General features: G+C 40.9%; 1 protein-coding gene across 4 annotated transcripts in view; it reads left to right on the top strand.

Annotated features, from left to right (window-relative positions):
• The window catches only part of LOC112445062 (fibrous sheath-interacting protein 2), a 93,764-nt gene extending 72,891 nt beyond the window's left edge, over positions 1-20,873 (top strand). The window contains exons 1-8 of one of the 4 annotated variants that reach the window (XM_024988563.2): positions 3,834-5,701; positions 6,082-6,207; positions 8,043-8,204; positions 8,925-9,014; positions 9,219-9,358; positions 10,435-10,576; positions 11,210-11,320; positions 11,736-20,873. In XM_024988563.2, the coding sequence (XP_024844331.1) occupies positions 5,603-5,701; positions 6,082-6,207; positions 8,043-8,204; positions 8,925-9,014; positions 9,219-9,358; positions 10,435-10,576; positions 11,210-11,320; positions 11,736-11,891 (1,026 nt within the window). In that variant the 5' untranslated portion in view covers positions 3,834-5,602 and the 3' untranslated portion in view covers positions 11,892-20,873. Of the gene's footprint in view, positions 1-3,833; positions 5,702-6,081; positions 6,208-8,042; positions 8,205-8,924; positions 9,015-9,218; positions 9,359-10,434; positions 10,577-11,209; positions 11,321-11,735 lie in introns of those variants that run through there. The other 3 variants (XM_024988565.2, XM_059883726.1, XM_059883727.1) reach the window with 3 other exon arrangements.
• Positions 20,874-21,570: the final 697 nt, after the last annotated feature.

The following is a 21,570-nucleotide window of genomic DNA, read 5'->3' as shown; positions in this document are numbered from 1 at the left end:
GAAGGAAATAACAAGTGTTGGCAACAATGTGGAGAAATTGAAACTCTTATGTACTGTTGGGGGGATGGTAAAATAGAATAACCCCCATGGAAAACAGTAAAGATCCTCAAGAAATTTAAAATACAATCACCATATGATCCAGCAATCCCACTTCTAGGTATATATCCAAAAATTTTTGAAATAGGATCTCAAAGAGACATTTGCACATCCATATTCATAGGAGTACTAGTCACAATAGGTTGTCTGAGGAGGCCTTGCAAATAGCTGAGAAAAGAAGGGAAGCAAAAGGCAAAGCAGAAAAGGAAAGTTATACCCATCTGAAGGCAGAGTTCCAACGAATAGCAAGGAGAGAAAAGAAAGCCTTTCTAAGTGATCAATGCAAAGAAATAGAGGAAAACAATAGTCTGGGAAAGACTAGAGATCTCTTCAAGAAAATTAGAGATACCAAGGGAACATTTCATGCAAAGATGGACACAATAAAGGACAGAAACAGTATGGACCTAACAGAAGCAGAAGATATTAAGAAGAGGTGGCAAGAATACACAGAAGAACTGTACAAAAATGATCTTCATGACCCAGATAACCACAATGGTGTGATCACTCACCTAGAGCCAGACATCCTGGAGTCCAAAGTCAAGTGGGCCTTACGAAGCATCACTACAAACAAAGCTAGTGGAGGTGATGGAATTCCAGCTGAGCTATTTCAAGTCCTAAAAGATGATGCTGTGAAAGTGCTGCACCCAATATGCCACCAATCTGGAAAACTCAGCAGTGGCCACAGGACTGGAAAAGGTCAGTTTTCACTCCAATCCCAAAGAAAGGCAATGCCAAAGAATGTTCAAGTACCACACAATTGCACTCATCTCACACACTAGTAAAGTAATGCTCAAAATTCTCCAAGCCAGGCTTCAACATTACATGAACTGACATGTACCCCAATGTTCATCGCAGCACTGTTTATGATAGCTAGGACATGGAAGCAACCTAAATAGCCATCAGCAGACGAATAGATAAGAAAGCTGTGGTACATATATACAATGGAATATTACTCAGCTATTAAAAAGAGTGTATTTGAATCAGTTCTAATGAGGTGGATGAAACTGGAGCCTGTTATACAGAGTGAAGTAAGTCAGAAAGAAAAACACCAATATAGTATATTAATGCATGTATATGGAATTTAGAAAGATGGTAACAATGACCCTATGTGCGAGACAGCAAAAGGGACACAGATGTAAAAAACAGACTTTTGCACTTTGTGGGAGAAGGCGAGGGTGGGATGATTTGAGAGAATAACATTGAAATATGTATATTACCATATGTGAAATAGATTGCCAGTCCAGGTTCTATGCATGAGACAGGGTGCTCAGGGCCAGTGTACTGGGATGACCCTGAGGGATGGGATAGGGAGGAAGGTGGGTGGGGGTTCAGAATGAGGAACACGTGTACACCCATGGCTGATTCATGTCAATGTATGGCAAAAACCACTACAATATTGTAAAGTAATTAGCCTCCAATTTAAAAAAAAATAAATTATTATTTTTTAAAAAGACACATTAAAAAACAAAACAGTATGTGAACTGAGAACTTCCAGATGTTCAAGCTGGATTAGAAAAGGCAGAGGAACCAGAGCTCAAATTACCAACATCCAGTGGATCATAGAAAAAGCAAGAGAGTTCCAGAAAATATATCTACTTCTGCTTTATTGACTATGTCAAAGCCTTTGACTGTGTGGATCACAACAAACGGTGGAAAATTCTGAAAGGAATGCCAGACCACCTTACCTGCCTCCTGAGAAATCTGTATGCAGGTCAGGAAGCAACAGTTAGAACTGGACATGGAACAACAGACTGGTTCCAAATCAGGAAAGGAGTACGTCAAGGCTGTATATTGTCACCCTGCTTATTTAACTTATATGCAGAGTACATTATGTGAAATGCCGGGCTGGATGAAACACAGGCTGGAATCAAGACTGCCAGATGAAATATCAATAACCTCAGATATGCAGATGCACCACCCTTATGGCAGAAATTGAACAGGAACTGAAGAGCCTCTTGATGAAAGTGAAAAAAGAAAGTGAAAAAGCTGGCTTGAAACACAACATTCAAAAAACTAAGATCATGGCATCTGGTCCCATCACTTCATGGAAAATAGATGGAGAAACAGTGGAAACAGTGTCAGACTTTATTTTCTTGGGCTCCAAAATCACTGCAGATGGTGACTGCAGCCATAAAATTAAAAGACTCTTACTCTTGGAAGAAAAGCTATGACCAACCTAGACAGCATATTAAAAAGAAGAGACAATACTTTGCCAACAAAGGTCCATCTAGTCAAAGCTATGGTTTTTCCAGTAGTCATGTATGAATATGAGAGTTGAACTATAAAGAAAGCTGTGCACTTGAGAATTGATGCTTTTGAACTGTGGTGTTGGAGAAGACTCTTGAGAGTCCCTTGAATTGCAAGGAGATCAAACCAGTCCATCCAAGATGAGATCAGTCCTGAATATTCATTGGAAAGACTAATGCTGAAGCTGAAACACCTGATGAGAAGAGCTGACTCATTTGAAAAGACCCTGATGCTGGGAGGGATTGGGGGCAGGGGGAGAAGGGGATGACAGAAGTTGAGATGGTTGGATGTCACCACTGACTCGATGGACATGAGTTTGAGCTCTGGGAGTTGGTGATGGACAGGGAAGCCTGGTGTCCATGGGGTCACAAAGAGTCAGACACAACTGAGCGACTGAAATGAACTGAAGAAGTGGAAGCAAGCTAAATGTCCACTAATGGTTGAATGGATAAAGAAAATGTGATAGAGACAGATACACTTAACAGACTATTATTCACCCTTTAAAAGGGAAGAAATCATACCACATGCTTCTACACGTATGAACTTTGAAGTTATTATGCTAAGTGAAATAAGCCAATCACAAAAGACAAATATTCCTTGATTTCACTTATATCACTTATATAAGGTATCTGTAGTAGTCTAATTCCTAGAAACAGAAAGCAAAATGGTAGTTCACCAGGAACTGGGACAAGGGAAGAAAGGAGAATTGTTTAATGGGTACAGACTCAGTTTTGGAAAATGAAAAAATTCTGGAGATCTGTTACATAACAATTTGAATATATGTAACATTATTGAACTGTACACTTAAAAATGGTTAAGATGGTAAATTTTATGTTATGCATTTTTAGCACAATAAAAAGATTCATGAAAGAACATGGAGACAAAAGTACAGATTTCCCGACAAACCAAGTGCAGTCTCAGCTATTAAGATATTTACCATCTAGTGAGTTCCTGGACAGCAAGAACTATGCTCTACTCACTGTTGTATCCTCAGCATCCAGCACAGTGTCTGGCAGAGCAGGCACTCAATAAATGTTGGCTAATCTAATGTAAGGTGCCTACGTGCTAAGTCGCTTCAGTCCTGTCTGACTCTTTGCAACCCCATGGACTGTAGCCTGCCAGGCTCCTCTGTCCATGGGATTTTCCAGGCAAGAATACTGGAATGGGTTGCCATTCCCTCCTCCAGGGCATCTTCCCCACCCAGGATCGAACCCACACCTCCTGTCTCCTATATTGGTAGGCGGGTTCTTTACCACGAGCACCACCTGCGGTATATATCCTGTATCGGCAGGTGGGTTCTTTACCACTAGCGCCACCTGGGAAGCGCTGATAAGGTAGAAACTATAAGATAGAAATAGAAGAGCGAGAAAGGAAGGACAAGGAGCATAGAGAGATGAAGAGCCCAAGACAGGAAAGACAGCACTGAGTCCTGGAAAAACCAGTATGTTCTAAATGAGACTAGGGGAAGGACATGCCTAGCGGAAGTGGTCGGTCACGGGATCTATAAAGTGGGCAGATGTATAAAGCCAGTCGTCTGGTCTTAGTGCAAACTATACAATTACTCAGAGGCATGTGTTGAACAGAATCATAGCTCTTTGGGGGTCGGGAAGAATTAGAAGAATTACAGGCAGCTATCCAGAGACAAGGGCTTTCCTAGTGGCTCAGTGGTAAAGAATCCGCCTGCCAATGCAGGAGATGTGAGTTCGATCCCTGAGTCGGGAAGATCCCCTGGAGAAGGAAATGGCAACCCACGCCAGTATTCCTGCCTGGGAAATCCCACGGACAGAGGAGCCTGGTGGGCTCAAAAGAGTCGGACACGGTTTAACGAATAAACAAGAACAATACACTGACAGAAACTGATACACTTCTGGCTTAATTTAAATTAGGGCTATTGGTTTCAGGTTGAAAGGTAATGTCAACTGTGGTCCTCCTACACCAAGTCTTTTGGAGCACTTCCCCATCTCGCTTGGCCCTTGAGGCTTGGGCTCTGCGCATGCGCTGGAGGCCCCGGGTGGCAGCTCGTGTGGTCACAATGCCCCATCCCCTCACTTGAGGGCGACACGCTTTGGGGAGGCGCCCTTTTAGGACGTCAGCGCGGCAGCCTGGAACCCAGCATTGTGAGGGGCGTGGCCTGGAGGAGCCGTTACCCTCGTGACCACTGTCTGGGTTGCCCAGGCTAGCTACGGGCGTAGAGAGGGAAAGGTGTGCGTGAAGAGAAGAAACCAAGACGGCTTGTGGCACCCCAGCCCCTCACCCCCTGCGGGCTGATGGGTGACCATGGACCGGTATCTCAATAACTGCTACAAGGCTGCTCAGGCCGCTGCCTCTAAGGCAGCCGCCCGCAGCCTAACTGCCAACAGGAAGCAGTGTGGCTCCGTGAGTGGGGGCCAGTCGGTGATCTTCCTCCTCTTTCTGGCTCCAGGGCTGGGTCTTGGCAGGGAAGGAGGGCGGGCAGACGAAAGACTATGGGGGAGGACTCAGCAGAGGGGTGTGGGTCCTTGAAGCTGGGTTTCTAAGCCAGCCCTCTGGTCTTACTGCAAACTACACAATTACTCAGAGGCACGTGTTGAACAGAATCAGTTCTTTGGGGGTCAGGAAGAATTAGAATTACAGGCTTCCAGAGACAAGGGCTTTCCTAGTGGCTCAGTGGTAAAGAATCCGCCTGCCAATGCAGGAGATGTGAGTTCGATCCCTGAGTCGGGAAGATCCCCTGGAGAAGGAAATGGCAACCCACGCCAGTATTCCTGCCTGGGAAATCCCACGGACAGAGGAGCCTGGTGGGCTCAAAAGAGTCGGACACGGTTTAACGAATAAACAAGAACAATACACTGACAGAAACTGATACACTTCTGGCTTAATTTAAATTAGGGCTATTGGTTTCAGGTTGAAAGGTAATGTCAACTGTGGTCCTCCTACACCAAGTCTTTTGGAGCACTTCCCCATCTCGCTTGGCCCTTGAGGCTTGGGCTCTGCGCATGCGCTGGAGGCCCCGGGTGGCAGCTCGTGTGGTCACAATGCCCCATCCCCTCACTTGAGGGCGACACGCTTTGGGGAGGCGCCCTTTTAGGACGTCAGCGCGGCAGCCTGGAACCCAGCATTGTGAGGGGCGTGGCCTGGAGGAGCCGTTACCCTCGTGACCACTGTCTGGGTTGCCCAGGCTAGCTACGGGCGTAGAGAGGGAAAGGTGTGCGTGAAGAGAAGAAACCAAGACGGCTTGTGGCACCCCAGCCCCTCACCCCCTGCGGGCTGATGGGTGACCATGGACCGGTACCTCAATAACTGCTACAAGGCTGCTCAGGCCGCCGCCTCTAAGGCAGCCGCCCGCAGCCTAACTGCCAACAGGAAGCAGTGTGGCTCCGTGAGTGGGGGCCAGTCGGTGATCTTCCTCCTCTTTCTGGCTCCAGGGCTGGGTCTTGGCAGGGAAGGAGGGCGGGCAGACGAAAGACTATGGGGGAGGACTCAGCAGAGGGGTGTGGGCCCTTGAAGCTGGGTTTCCAGCTCCCAGACCCTCTGCAGTGACTAGAGCTCCCTCTGGTCGAGATTAGCTTTGAATGGAGCTCAGAGATTGGGTTGGTAACAGGGGTAAACAGGGAGGCCTTCAGGTTATCAACAGGGCGGTTTCTTTCAACCCTGAGTGTGTGTCTTTGGTTTATTTGGAGGTATTAGTTTAAGTAGATTGGTCTAAACTAAAATAATAGTACTAGAAACAAAAATAAGGTTTCTACTTATATCTGACAGGCCTCACAAAAAGACCCCATCACAGAGGTCGGAGCCACTGATCTATTAGATCTTCCTCTTGGGGTGAAGCTTCCAGTCATTCCAGGAAGTAATAATGTTTTCTATACTACAAATTTAGGTGAAAAGGTAAACTAACTTTTAATGGTGCTTAAGTGATTTTCTTGACTGTTTTCTGCTTGCTATTAAACTCGAAACACTGCTATTATTTTGCTTTGAGTCAACTTCAGTTTCACACACCAAGTGAAGTTAAAATGAGTTGAAGTATTCAGTGTCTGAACTTAATGATAGAAGGCTTCGTGATAGGCCTCCGCCACCCAATTCAGCCTTATCTCCGACCCAGACCTCAGCTCCGAAAGGTCCGGGTCTTTTCTCCCTGTCCACACATGGTATGATAATTTCTACTTCTGTGCCTTTGTCCATCTGGGTCCTGACACCTGGCATGCTCTCCTCTGCTTCCTGATCTTCAATTTGAGCCATCTTTCAAGAGCTACTATATGAAGCCTTTCCCCAGTGTCCCAAACCCCAACGGTTTCATCTTTCCTTAGAATTTACATTGCCCTTGATCTGCATTCTCTCACTCAGCACCAAAGTACTGTTTTTCTGGTTCAGAGTGCTGCACGCACTGTTTAAGTCCTCTGCCTAACACTCCCCACCCTGTCCTTAGCTGTAGGCTAAGCCTGAAGGAGGTTCGGAACTCTCTGAGTGTGTGCTTTCATCACGTTATCTCTACTTATTTCCTGATTTTACTTATTTCCTTACCATTCTCCTCTCTAGGGTGTCATCAAGGATGCATAGGGGGCTCCCTGGTATTTCTGATACTTGTCAAATATATATGATTTTTTTAAGTTTTATTGCTGGAAAGCAATATAATTTCTCTGTTCAAAACCAATACATTCTACCCCTTCCCACAAATTAACATTCCTAAAACACACTCAAAGCCTATTTGACTAAAAAGTGATAACACTCCTTTTCAGTTTGTAAATGTAGCCCTCTTCATTGGTTTCTTGCTCCACTATCTTCTATTTCCCATATTTACATTGTGTTACTCTTTTATTCACTTGTTAGCTACTTATTTCCTGATTTTTTCCCCATACTTATACTGATTCGCTCTACAATTTATTATATTGATTCCCCCCAAACACATGTATTTAATTATGACCAGGTACTATATTCAACTACCCTAACCACTAACTTAGTGGGATCCTTCTTTATCTTTTAGCAATATCTCCTCAAGGAAGTAACACTATATTTTGCACATTTAGTTGTTGTTGTTGTTGTTTTTTTTTTTTTTAACTCTACCCTTGACCTGGAGAAGGCAATGGCACCCCACTCCAGTACTCTTGCTTGGAAAATCCCATGGACGGAGGAGCCTAGAAGGCTGCAGTCCATGGGGTCACTAAGAGTCGGACACGACTGAGCGACTTCACTTTCACTTTTCACTTCCCTGCATTGGAGAAGGAAATGGCAACCCACTCCAGTGTTCTTGCCTGGAGAATCCCAGGGACGGGGGAGCCTGGTGGGCTGCCGTCTATGGGGTCGCACAGAATTGGACACGACTGAAGCGACTTAGCAGCAGCAGCAGCACCCTTGACCACCTTGTAAGGTGAAGCTATGACAGGTAGATGGTAGCAGAGTTTAGACTAGAACCACAGTCTCCCAATTTCTTAGGCCATGCTTCTTCACCTGACCTTGCTGCTTTGTGAACTACAATCACTTTAGCAGAGTACCATGGAAACGGAATTTAAAGGTCTTTCATATTGATTTAAATGCAAGTGGAAGAAAATTACAGTATTCTACTGTCTTTTTTTCAGATCAGCCCATTGTCAGTATTCTCTCACTTCAGATTCTTCTTGCATGTTTTATTTTCAATGAACAGCCTAATCACCTTAACAAATTGAGGTTTAAAAGTGTGATTTCATTCATTTTACATATGTAACACTTTTCAATCTGTGTGTTTGCAGCTTTATCAGCCTACTTCTGACTTTAACCTGTTTGATCCTTATTGTCGGCTTTTACAAACTGGCTATAACAGCCTGCACGATCCACATTTAAAATCATACTATAGGCGAAAAGATATCTTGAGGAGATTAAAGAAAGGTGGCTATATCACCAGCAATAATAAGGTGGGTTGAAGTTTGCTTCCAGTTAACCAGCATAAACCCATGGTCTTGATATAAGCTTGCTTCTGTACTTCACTGGGAACCTGTGTCAACTTTTAATTGAGCAATAAAGAATACCTGACAGAAAACTAAGTGAATTACTCAATATTTGAGTAAAGAGAAATCAGACGGCTGTTTCTAAATAAAATTGTTCCCACTTGATCATTTTTCTTTGATAAAAGCAAAAGATAAATGCCAAATGATTTGAATATGTAAAGACATATGCATACACATTTATTTATGCATTTTCTCTCAGCTGTATTATTAGTGCCTTTCCTTTGGCTCTAAAAGTATTAATAGCACTGTATACCCATCAAGGGATATTTTCAATACCCTTTGAGAAGACTAGAGACAAAATGGAAACCTAACAGAATACAGCTTGATAGAATAAATTCTTCTGAAAGTTAAACATCATTATTATACTGATATTTTAATAACATTTATTTTGTGTGAACCATATTATTGAAGTAATATTATTTAGGTAGACATTTCCTGGTGATACAGCCACCGTAGAGAGATATTGCCTTCTAAACTGTTACCAAAATGTGCTATCACTAGCCTTGATCCCAAAATTGTTACTAAAATGAATGTTCTTATGACTCTTTTCTCTGGAAAGTTTCATGATTGTTACAACTTTTTTGTAACATATTGTTACAACAAATATTTATATATTTGTTTTTATAGGTTGTATGCACCTTGAAGGAATTGAATAAGTACAGGCAGTATCTCACCCGTTTGAAATTAGACTCCGAAAGAAACTATGTAAGAGAACAAGTAAGTTAAGTACTTGAATTTGTTTTATTTGAGGCCCGTAAGAAAGTTTTTATGTAGGTTGTGGAAGAAAGACTTAAATGCAGGTTAATTAACCGTTTGTAAACTACAGGATGTTTACCAAGCCCAAAACATGAGAAGTCATATCAAAGGACAAGGTTATTTCTGGCCAATATAAACACTGTACTTCTTTTTTTTCCCTCCCAGGAAATGATTGAAAAACAAGTAAATAAATTGTGTGAAACCAAGAGAGCCTGTGACCGTCATGGCAGCACACAGTTCCAAGGCTGGCTGTTACAAGAAAATAAACGAACAACTCCAGACCAAGAGCTGTTGATAAAGCAAAGGTATGACCAAAGTTAATGCATATTTTTTGTGGACGTATTGTGGACTCCAGAAAACTGTAAAAGTACTAGAAATAATTGAAAGCAGAATAATTTAAAAAGTATTAGACACAATTTAACTTCCTATAGTCTTCAATGTGGACTGAAAAGAAAGGAGATTAAGAGATAGCAGGGATTGGAAACTTTGATACCATAGCTAGGAAAGAGGTTCTACCTGAGAAAATGGAGTCATGAGGAACCCAAGAGGTAAGACAAACTGATATTTGAAGAACAATTCCGAAGTACAGCTCCCTGAGCTTGGGAAACCCAAGTTCATAGTAGTAGAGGGAAAGGTGTCATTAGCACATTTCAAACTTAAGTTTAAGGAAATTACTGCTGGATAAAACAGAGAGAGTTGCTATAACTTCATCTGATGTTAATATAAACAGGTGTTACCTCCCCAACCAACCATGAATGTTCATTTAGCTATTACTCACACACATTCAATCTTATTATTCAGCGGCTGAGCCCATGCCCCAGGAGGCAAATGGATGAGTTATAGTTCCTTCTCTTTTTCCTTTATCAGGGGTGAGGGCCAGTTCCCCATCACCTACCTCTTATATTCCATGGATTCATGTCAAGCCAGAATATATACTGATTCACCAAAGTGGCAGACTGGCAGTCTTCAGGCCTGTCTACACATGAGAGATTGTTCAAGGACTTGACAATGACAGAGAGGCCAATAGCCACTTATTTTTTAAAGAAAATTCAAATATACTTGTTTTTTGAAGTCAGTCCTTAAGTTGACTTCAGCCGTCTTTGGAAACTCATGTTACAGAGCTCCTGAACTAGGACTAATCTCTGTATAAAATGCTTTAAATCAGTCTGTTCTACATTTTGCCATTGTCCTGACCACAGTAACAGTCTGATGAGTACATCATGGTGAGTTGGTGGATCACGTTAGCTTAAAGAACTCTACATTCCTGTAGTTTAAGAAATAAAAAACAACCCAGAAGGTGGTTTGGGAATATCAGAGTAGATAATACCATCATAAGGGAAACACCCAGTTTATCTTCCCTTAAATTTTCACTTTTACTTAGATATTTAGATATGATTAGCTTGGAATTAAACAAGCTTGAACACACGGCAGAAAAGCAGAACGTACTCCGGATAAAGGAAGAAGAAAGACGACATCGGGACCACGTTAGAAGAAAACTTAGTCTCTGGAGACAAACTGAAGAAGTGAGAAACACCAAATTATAAATATTGATGGGGAAATTATGTGTGATTATTTTATTTATAAACATTTTTAGCAGTCCCACCATATTACCTGAAGTTATTTCAGGTCTAAGAAATAAACCACTGCTTTAAAAAATCATAATTATTTTAAAATAATAAACTGCTATTAATCTTGTATCACCGTTATAACAGACAAGCTTTTACTTAACATAGTGAGACTGATACCACAAATTACATACCATCATAGTATAGACACACTTCATCTGCTCTTAAAGTTTTAGAATTTAACTAGTGAAAAATAATCATGTCTGTATTCTCACTCCTCAATGCTCAGACAAGGCTATTTGTTCTGGCTCTCTGTCAGAATACATTTAAGGGCAACATATTACATATAATAATTCCTCAAATCTATAAGAGAAAATCACCTTTCCAGCATCTTTTGAGATCTACCTTTGAAGCATAAGCCCATTCTAAAGCCAGTGTAAGATTTTCATTATGGTTGTCCAAGTTCCTATAAGGGTCTTAATTTGACCTAATTTGCTTATTGATCAAAAAAAAAAAAAAAAAAAGAAAGAAAGAAAGAAAAAGATTATAAAAGAGAAGCCCTGCTGACTACCATGACATTGTGCTCTTTAGGAACGGAAAACACAAGAAATGTTACTGCTGTCAAAGATTGGAGAAGAAGTAAACAGAGAAGCAAGATATGAAGAACAATGTAAAAAAGTCAACAAAGATGCTCACCGTAAGGTAGAGTGACCTTTGAACAATAACTTGGGCTGTTTTGAGGAAAGGGTTTTGCTAATTTTGATATTTTAAAGTGTGGATTTTCAGAAGTGACTTAAATTCACAAGGATAGCTATTGATGGAAAGAGCCAGTCTGGTCTGAACCTGAACTTTAAGTGCTGGTCTACAATGGGACCAGTCTCCAGAAAGTAGGCAATGAGTTCAGTTGGACCTTGTTATTAAAATACATTCTTCAAGCTGGACAGCAAAAGGAAACTTACCTTTATTACCTTCCTAGCTCTGTACTCTGATTTTAGAAATCTCAAGAAAGAGGGCTTCCTTCAAATGTACCATCATATTTGAAGTATCTGTTATACATTTCCAGTGGCAAGTTGATATTAAATTTTAAACACTGAATATATATATTTTTAATATTTAGAAAAAAGCACAACTCGAGAAAAAAATCCCTTATTATTTACCAAAAATGCAAAGGAATTACCTTCAGAGAGAAGGATCAGAAGAAAATGTATTTGAAAACAGAAGTCAAGATGAAACAGAAGATGAGAGAGAAACAATAAAAGACAAAGGTAAGTAGAATATGCATAAATATTTATTATCAGTGGCTTTGTAAAAAACCCGTCTATGTGCTAATATAGTGAGGTGACAAAGCCCTTGCAAAGAGAAATTCTAGAAGCTCACACTTACAGGCACTTCCCACTTACAGGTCAAGTTGTAGAGAATGTACAGACAGCCACACACATTCACACAATATTGTTATGTTACAGACATTTTAACAAATTACACACTTCTGTAAAGTGGCTCAGCAGACAAGACTGCCTTTACTAGGAGTTTAAAAAGGAGCCAGTAGAGGAGACAGAACAACAACAAAAAGGGAAAGAGACAGTTATATATAGATAGAGAAAATGAGCCAGTAAGACAAAACATTACCCCCAAAACAGACTGAAACAAAGAGGGAGACAATGAATGAAAAATAGAAGAAAATTTTAACTGAGGTCCACTAAGAAAGGATTATACAAAACAGTAAGCTAGAAAGAGAAAGAGAAAGAAAATTAAGTAGAAAAAAGGAAGAGACATTTAAAATATCCTAAACAAGAAATAGAAATAGAAAGAACAAAAAGGTTGAGAAGGAGAAAATATGATACAAAAAGAAAGAATGAAATGGAGATATAAAGAGGAGGAAAGTGAATGAATGAAAAAGAAGAATATTAAGCAGAAGAAGCTAGTAAGAAAATATACATGCACATGCGCGCGTGTGCACACACACACACACACACCATGAGGGAGTGGAAGGAGACAAAGGCAAAGAAACAAGAAAAAAAGACAAGGAGTATGAGGAAGAAAAGCAAACAAAGAAGACAAAGAGTGAAAGAAAGGGAGCAAGAAAAAGACACACAGACAAAACTAGAGAAACAAAGCAGTAGGAGGAAGAGAGAGAATAAAGTTTAAAAAGGATATGTGAACAGAAAAAAGTAAAAAAAAAAAAAAAAAAAGAATGTGAGAGTGAGAAAAAAATTTGAAAAGAAGCCAGTAGGAAAATCTAATACAATTTGGGCAGGGAGTAATAGGGGAAAACATGAGAAGTTAGTAGAAGAAAAAGAGAGAGACTTAAAAAGGAGATGCCAATATGAAAAAGCAGTACATTGAAGATAGACTGAATGGAATAAAAGGATCCAGTAGGAGAGGGAGAATAGGAGAAAAGGAAAATATTAACATTAAAAAGGAGGAAGTTAAAAAGTCAGTAAAAGAAAATAAAACAAAAAATGAAAAAATAAAAAAGGCAAAGAAGGAAATGAAAAGAGGAGAAACAGAGACACAGAGCAAAAGGGAGAGAAAAAGTATAGTACAATAAGGAAAGAGAAGGATTTCAAAAGTTACAGAAGACTAGCATTAAATAAGGGGGGAGGGGAAGGTAGAAGGGAGGGAAGATGGATAGATGGAAGGCAGAAAATATGAACATACTTCAAAAAGGAAGAGCCAGTAGCCAGTAAGAAAAGCAATACAGGAACATAGAGAGAGAAACCATGGAAGAAAGAGAGAAGGGACAGAGAAAGAGAGAGAAAAGAAATATAGAAAAGAGGTAAATAGGATGAGTTTATAAAATAGGAGCCAGTAAAAAAGGCAGGACAAAAAAAAAAATAGAAGGAAGGAAGAGAGAAAGGGAGAAGGAAAGCAGACAGTTTGAAAAGAGAAGCCTGTAAAAAGAGAATAAAATAAGAAGAAAGAAAGGGAAGAAGGCAGGCATGCAGGCAGGCAAAGAAAAGAGAAAGCAAAAGAAAAGGCATGAAAAGGAGCTATTAAAAATGGGAATAAAGGAGAAAAGGAAGGAAGGAAAGAAAAAAATTTTAATGAATAAGTTATAGGAAAAAATAAAATGAAAAGAGAATGTGACTGTGCGAGAGAGAGACTTCAAAAGGAGTCAGAGGAATTAAAAAAAAAACCTGTAAAATAAACATGATAGATAATAGATAGGTAGAACCAACTTTTAAAAGAATAAGCCAGAGGGCTTTCCTGGTGGTCCAGTGGTTAGGACTCTGTGCTTCAAATACAGGGGGCCCAGTTCAGTCCCTGGTCAGGGAAGTAGAGGCACATGCCCCAACTAAGGGTTTGCACACCACAGCTAAAGATCTCACACGCCCAACAAAGCCCAAAGACACCACAGGCTACAACTAAGACCTGCTACGGCAAATAAAGAAACACTTTTTAAAAGAGTAACCCAGAAATAAATGAAAGTACAAAACAAGACAGCAGATGAGAGAAAGAAAGAAACGTTTCAGAAGAGGAGCCCTCAAAAGTGAGTTTAAAAGGAGTGAGAGGGAGGGTGAAGGAGGGAGAAGGGAAGACAAAAAATGTAAAGCAAAAGGATCAAAGGCAGCAAGTAAAAGACAAAGAGAATTAAATCAGAAAACAAAGAAAAAGAAGGTAAGTGTTTAAAGGATGGGACAGTAGGAAAAAGTAAAATAAAAAGAGGGAATGTGATTGTATAAGAGGCTTGAAAAGAAAGAGTAAGTAAAAAATTCAAGTACAATTTGGGGAAGAGGGCTGTTTAAAAAGGAGACTTCCGAGGGGGCTTCCCTGGTGGCTTTAGTTCAGTTCAGTTCCGTCGCTCAGTTGTGTCCAGCTCTTTGTGACCCCACGGACTGCAGCACACCAGGCCTCCCTGTCCATCACCAACTCCCTGAGTCTATTCAAACTCATCTCCATTGAGTCAGTGATGCCATCCAACCATCTCATCCTCTGTTGTCCCCTTCTGCTCCTGCCTTCAATCTTTCCCAGCATCAGGATCTTTTGAAATGAGTCAGCTCTTCGCATCAGGTGGCCAAAGTATTGGAGTTTCAGCTTCAACATCAGTCCCTCCAATGAACACCCAGGACTGATTTCCTTTAGGATGGACAGGTTGGATCTCCTTGCAGTCCAAGGGACTCTCAAGAGTCTTCTCCAACACCACAGTTCAAAAGCATCAACTCTTGGGTTCTCAGCTTTCTTTATAATCCAACTCTCACATCCATACATGACCACTGGAAAAACCATAGCCTTGACTAGACGGACCTTTGTTGGCAAAGTCATGTCTCTGCTTTTTAATATGCTGTCTGGGTTGGTCATAACTTTCCTTCCAAGGAGTAAGAGTCTTTTAATTTCATGGCTGCCATCACCATCTACAGTGATTTTGGAGCCCAGAAAAATAAAGTCTGACACTGTTCCCACTGTTTCCCCATCTATTTCCCATGAAGTGATGGGACCAGATTGCCGTGATCTTAGTTTTCTGAATGTTGAGCTTTAAGCCAACTGTTCACACTCCTCTTTCACTTTCATCAAGAGGCTCTTTAGTTCTTCTTCACTTTCTGCCCTAAGGGTGGTGTCATCTGCATATCTGAGGTTACTGATATTTCTCCCAGCAATCTTGATTCCAGCTTGTGCTTCATCCAGCCCAGCGTTTCTCCTGATGTACTCTGCATATAAGTTAAGTAAGCAGGATGACAGTATACAGCCTTGACGAACTCCTTTTCCTATTTGGAACCAGTCTGTTGTTCCATGTCCAGTTCTAACTGTTGCGTCCTGACCTGCATACAGATTTCTCAAGAGGCAGGTCAGGTGGTCTGGTATTCCCATCTCTTTCAGAATTTTCCACAGTTTATTGTGATCCACACAGTCAAAGGCTTTGGCATAGACAATAAAGCAGAAATAGATGTTTTTCTGGAACTCTCTCGCTTTTTTGATGATCCAGCAGATGTTGGCAATTTGATCTCTGGTTCCTCTGCCTTTTCTAAAACCAGCTTGAACATCTGGAAGTTCACGGTTCCTGTACTGTAGAAGCCTGGCTTGGAGAATTTTAAGCATGACTTTGCTAGTGTGTGAGATGAGTGCAATTGTGCAGCAGTTTGGGCATTCTTTGGCATTGCCTTTCTTTGGGATTGGAATGAAAACTGACCTTTTCCAGTCCTGTGGCCACTGCTGAGTTTTCCAAATTTGCTGGCATATTGAGTGCAGCACTTTCACAGCATCATCTTTTAGGACTTGAAATAGCTCAGCTGGAATTCCATCACCTCCACTAGCTTTGTTCGTAGTAATGCATCCTAAGGCCCACTTGACTTTGCACTCCAGGATGTCTGGCTCTAGGTGAGCAATCACACTATCATTGTTATCTGGGTCATGAAGATCTTTTTTGTACAGTTCTGTGTCTTGCCACCTCTTCTTAATATCTTCTGCTTCTGTTAGGTCCATACCATTTCTGTCCTTTATTGAGCCCATCTTTGCATGAAATGTTCCCTTGGTATCTCTGATTTTCTTGAAGAGATCTCTAGTCTTCCCCATTCTATTGTTTTCCTCCATTTCTTAGCACTGATCACTAAAGAAGGCTTGCTTATCTCTTCTTGCTATTCTTTGGAACTCTGCATTCAAATGGGTATGTGTTTCCTTTCCTCCTTTTCTTTTGGCTTCTCTTCTTTTCATAGCTACTTGTAAGGCCTCCTCAGACAGCCATTTTGCTTTTTGGCATTCTTTTTCTTGGGGATGGTCTTGATCACTGCCTCCTGTACAATGTCATGAACCTCCGTCCATAGTTCATCAGGCACTCTATCTATCAGATCTAGTCCCTTAAATCTATTTCTCACTGCCACCGTATAATCGTAAGTGATTTGATTTAGGTTATACCTGAATGGTCTAGTGGTTTTCTCCAGTATCTTCAATTTAAGTCTGAATTTGGCAGTAAGGAGTTCATGATCTGAGCCACAGTGCAAAAAGAATAGAAGGAACGTTTGGGGGGAAAAGAGAAGAAAGAACAGTTTTTTAAATGAAGCCAGTAAGAAAATCAAGTAAAATTCTATGTGGTGTGTTGCTGAAGTACAGCTAAAGTGTAAAAACCAATAAAAAATACAGTGAAATGAAGATAGATGATTTGATACCTAGATAAACACATAGGTATAGGTAGGACTGTAAAAAGAAGCCAATAAAAAAAGACAATACAGAAAAGAAAAGCAAGAAGAAGTAAAGAAGAGTGTTTAAACACTGGAGAACTGAGAGAAGAGGAAGGAAGCGAAGGAGTAGAGAGGCTGCTATGACAGAGGGAACAGGCTGTTAGAGGGAGAAAGATAAGAAGGAGAAAAGTAATGAAGACCAAAGGAAAAGAGGGTGGAGGGAAAGTGAGGGGAATATAGGAAGAAAGAGGAGGAGAGAAGCAGTGGGGGAAAGCAAAGAGGAAGGAGAGGGAAGGAGGGGGGAAAGGGCTTGCAGGCAGCAGGCAAAGAAGACAGAAAAGCCAGAGAGAGTGAGAGAAAGCCATCAAGATGTATAGAGAAGGGGGAGGGAGGGAAGGAAGACAGGAAAAGAGAAGAAAGACACAGTGAAAAAAGGGAGCAATAGATACACAGAAAGGAAAGAAGGAATGGAGGGAGAGAGGAGGAAAGGAAGGAAGGAAAGGGAGGGGGAGGAAAGGATGGAAAATGGAAGGAAAAGAGGATGAATGAGAGGAAAATAAGAAAAGGACAAGTCACTCAAAAAGGAAAAGGTAAGAGATGAAAGATGAGCATGAAAGTGTTTGAAAAGGAGTAGCCAGTAAGAAAAAAATCAAGTACAATGGTCTGTACAAGTGAAAGAGATTCAAAGATGAGAAGGAACAATTTTTTAAAGACCCTAATATATAGATTAAAAAATAGGTGATTTATAGTTTGGTAGCAGGCAGTCAGATGGACAGAACAGACTATAAATAGGAAGTACCAGTAAAAAAAAAAAAAAAAGAGGTATAAAAAAAGCATAAGAAAAATTGAGCAAAAAATGAAACACAGCAGGCAGGAAGAAAAACAGTAAAAGAAAGTGGGAAGATGGGATGGAGGGAAGGAGAGCAGGCAGGCAACTTGAAATAGAATGAATTGGTAGGAGAAAGTAAAAGGAGAAAGAGTTTGAAAGTGAGAGAAGCTTGAAAAGATGGAGTCAGTAAGAAGCTCACGTAGGACTGTGGGGATGGGAGATTTAAAGAGAAGTTATTGAAGAAGACAGTAAAAGATATAAACAGATAGAAAATAGAGTATAATTTTAAAAGAAGCCAAGTAAAAAAGATAATAGAGAAAGATAGTGTTGAAAAGAGAAAGATGAGAAGAAAACAAAAAAGTGTAAAACCAGGTCCCTGTAAAAAAACAGTAAAATCAAGCAAAAAGAAAAGAAAAGAAAGCATCCATACATGGAGGCAAAGGAAACAAATACAGAGTGGGAAAGAAAGGGAATGAGAAAGAGACATGGGAAATTAAAAAAAAAAGAAAGGAGGGGACAAAAGAAAATAAAGAAGTTAAGATGCTAGGAGTAAGTTAGAAGAATAAAGGAGACAAAGAGAACAAAAGAATGATTGAAATGGGGAGAGGAGATTGAAAAAGAGGACCCAGTGAGAAAATTAGCACACTAGGTGGGGCAGGGGAATTTAAAAAGAAGTCAGTCACAAAAGAAAATTTAAAAAAAATGTATATACAGAGATTATTAATAGACATTTTTAAAACTAAAAAAGCAAGTCAGAAAACTCAACAGGAAAAGCAGAAGGAAGGAGAGAGGGAGGGAGGAAGGCGAGAAGAAGGGGTAAGGGAGGGATATATGGTCAGGGAGGGAGACAAAGGAAAGGAGGGATGCAGGCAGCCAGCAGACAGAACAGAGACACAGTGAAAGGGAGAGCTAGAGAGACACAGCCAGGAATAGTGGAAAGAAAGGAATTAGGAAGTAGGAAAGAAGAGGTTTAAAAGGAAGAGACTCAGGTACAGTTGGGAAAGGGGAGAATGCCAGGTTTTTTAAGTCAATAAAAATACAGTAAAATGAAGATGATTGATAGGTACATAGCAAGGAAGATAAGTGCACAGGTTTAGGTAGGTGGAACTTTAAAAGGACAATCCAGTAAAGACAGTACAAAGGAAGGAGAGAAGGGGGCGGGCGGGAGAAAGAGAAGTTTAAAAAGGAGCCAGTAAAAACTTAAGAAGGAAGAAGAGGGACTTTGCTGGTGGTCCAGTGGCTAAGACTCTGCACTCCTGGGTTTGATCCCTGGTCAAGGAACTAGATCCCACATGCCACAAGTAAGATCCAGTGCAGCCAAATAAAAAAGTCAAAACATTATTTTAAAAAATGGAAGAAGGGAGAGAGGGAGGGAAGGAAATAAGGAAGGCAGGGAAGGGAAGCAGGGAGGGAGGAAGAAAATCAGTTTAGAGAGAATGTTTCAGAAGACAATTACATGAATAAGCAGAGAGAATGAGAGAGGAAGATACAGGAAGAAAATTAAGTACAACTGTGCAGGGTGGGAGAGAGTTCTAAAAGGTAGAAGTCAATACAGAAAGAGTGCAATGAACATAGATCATTAATAGCTGGATAGATAGCTAGGTAAGTAGGTATGTATGTATGTATGTAGGTGTATGGATATGAAAAGAGAAGAAAGGGAGAGAGGTAGGAATGGAAGGAGGGAGGGGTGAATAAAAGGAAGAAAGGGGCAGGAAAGAAAGTTTATAAGGGAAGAATCTCTGGGAAAAAGGCTACCATAAAGAGTGTGATCATGAGAGGCAGCAAGAGAATGCTGAAAAGGAGAAACTAGTGAGAAAATACAGTCATGGACAGAGAGATCTAACAATACATTAAAATAGATAGGAAGATTGGATAGCTAGGTAAGAAACAGATTTTAAAAATAGAAGCCAATAAGAATGGCAGTATAAAAGAAGTGCAGAAGACAGAAGAAAAAATTTTAAGGGGAGTCACTTAAAAAGTATAAGAAATTAAAATAGATAACCAACAAGGACCTACTGTATAGCACAGAGAACTATACTCAACATTGTGATAACATATAAGAAAAGAATCTGAAAAGTGTGATTCATAGAACCTGAATCACTTTACACCTAAAACGAACACAACATTGTTAACATTGTTAACAACTATATGCAATAAAGCATAAATAAATAAGGATTTAAAAGTATAAGTGGGGAGGGAGGGAGAGGAGGGATAAAAGCAAAGGTTTAGAGATGAGACTGCAAGAAAAAGAAAGAGAGAGTGCGCGGGGAGCCCAGGCAAGGCAGGGCACAGACCTTGTGACTCAGCCTCTCATGGGAGCAGGCCTCCGTGGCAGGCCCTTGCCAAGCGCAACCGCCAGCCCAGGGGCCTGAAGTCACCAATCCTGTTTATAGCCTGGGTTCTTCTGGGGTTCCCCATGCAAATTCCAAAGGAATGGTTATCTAGCTGGTTTCCCCATGGGCTATACAGCAGCAGCTCCAGCCTTTTCCCTCAACATATATCCTGGAGCACATCCTACCTTCCAAACAGGTACCCTGCTAACTGCCCACTCCCCAGCTCCTGTCACCCCCCACCCACCCCACCAGTGTGCCAGTGTATGCAGTCCCAAGAATGCCTGCCTACAGCTATGCGCCCCCTCCCTGGTCACCCACAGACATTTGCAGATGCAGCTGTGTAGTCACATCATGGAGGTTCCACAGCCGGTGCTGCAGGCCTCGTGTCTCCAACCAGGACTTTCTTCTTTGTGCGCTAGTATGTATGCTTAGTCACTCAGTCGTGTCCGACTCTTTGCAGCCCCATGGACTGTAGCCGACCAGGCTCCTCTGTCCATGGGATTCTCCAAGTAAGAATACTGGAGTGGGTTGCCATTCGCTTCTCCAGGGGTTAATGCTCTAGACAATTAGCTAAACGCTACTACGGCTGACCCAGCAGGTCCCAGCACACTCAGTCTCCAGTTGACTCTGTGGGTTGGTCTTAAAGCAAATCCTGTTTGGTGGGCTGTCAGGCAATTTTTTAGCGATCTGTAATTAAACAAAGGGAATCTTAATCTATTCTGAATCATATCTAGTTGAATGCATGTTAAAAAAAAAACACACACAAAAACAAAACGCACATAATTTATCTGCAGTGACTGATGAAGAATCATCACATGCAAAGCTCAAAAGTATGGAAAAATATTTTACAACTTGTGTCACTAATGACTGTCATAATATATGCAAAGTCTTAAAAAAGAGACTGTGTGAGTAAGAATATCAAGTACAATTGTGTGTGGTATGGGAGAGATTTTAAAAGTACAAGTCAGTAAAGAGACAGTAAACATACATAGATGACTGATAGCTAGATGGACAGCTAGGCATGTAGGTATGTACAAAGGAAGACAAATATATGATTGATAGAAAGAAAAGACAGAGATAGATTCATCCAAACATGCACACATATAGAAAGGACATTCATAGGCAGAAGCCAATAAAAAAGAAAGAAAAACTTAGAAATGGATGGAAAGAATGATTTAAAAGAGGACACTAAAAGAGAATAAAAGGAGAATGGAAGGGGAAAAGTTAGAGACAGAGGAGGAAAGGAAAGAAGGAGGAAAGAGGAAAGAAGGAATTAAGAAAGGTAGAGGGTGAAGCACCGAGGGAGAGGATGGGAAAAGAACATTATTGAATAAGAAAGAAATGAGAGAAGAAAGGAAATATGAAGGGGGCAAGAGAGTGGGGAGGAAAGAAAGAATCAAAGAAGGGAAGGGGACAGATAAAAAGAAGACCGAGGCAGGAAAGAAACAGAGGTTATGGAGTCCCTAGGAAAAAGAGTAAAATCAAAAGCGAAAAAATGTGAGTGTGAGATGAGAGTGATACATGGGTTCAACCCCTGATCTGGGAGGATCCCACATGCTGTGGAGCAACTAAGCCTATTTGCCACAAATACTGAGCCTGTGATCTAGAGCCCACGAGCTGCAGCTGCTGAAGCCCGCGTGCCCAAGAGCTCATGCTCCACAATAAGAGAAGCCACCACAG

The sequence above is a fragment of the Bos taurus genome, chromosome X, assembly GCF_002263795.3.
Source record: "Bos taurus isolate L1 Dominette 01449 registration number 42190680 breed Hereford chromosome X, ARS-UCD2.0, whole genome shotgun sequence".
NCBI classification, from domain to species: domain Eukaryota; kingdom Metazoa; phylum Chordata; class Mammalia; order Artiodactyla; family Bovidae; genus Bos; species Bos taurus.
Note: the sequence above shows the minus strand (reverse complement) of the source record. Positions and strands in the feature narration are given on the sequence as shown.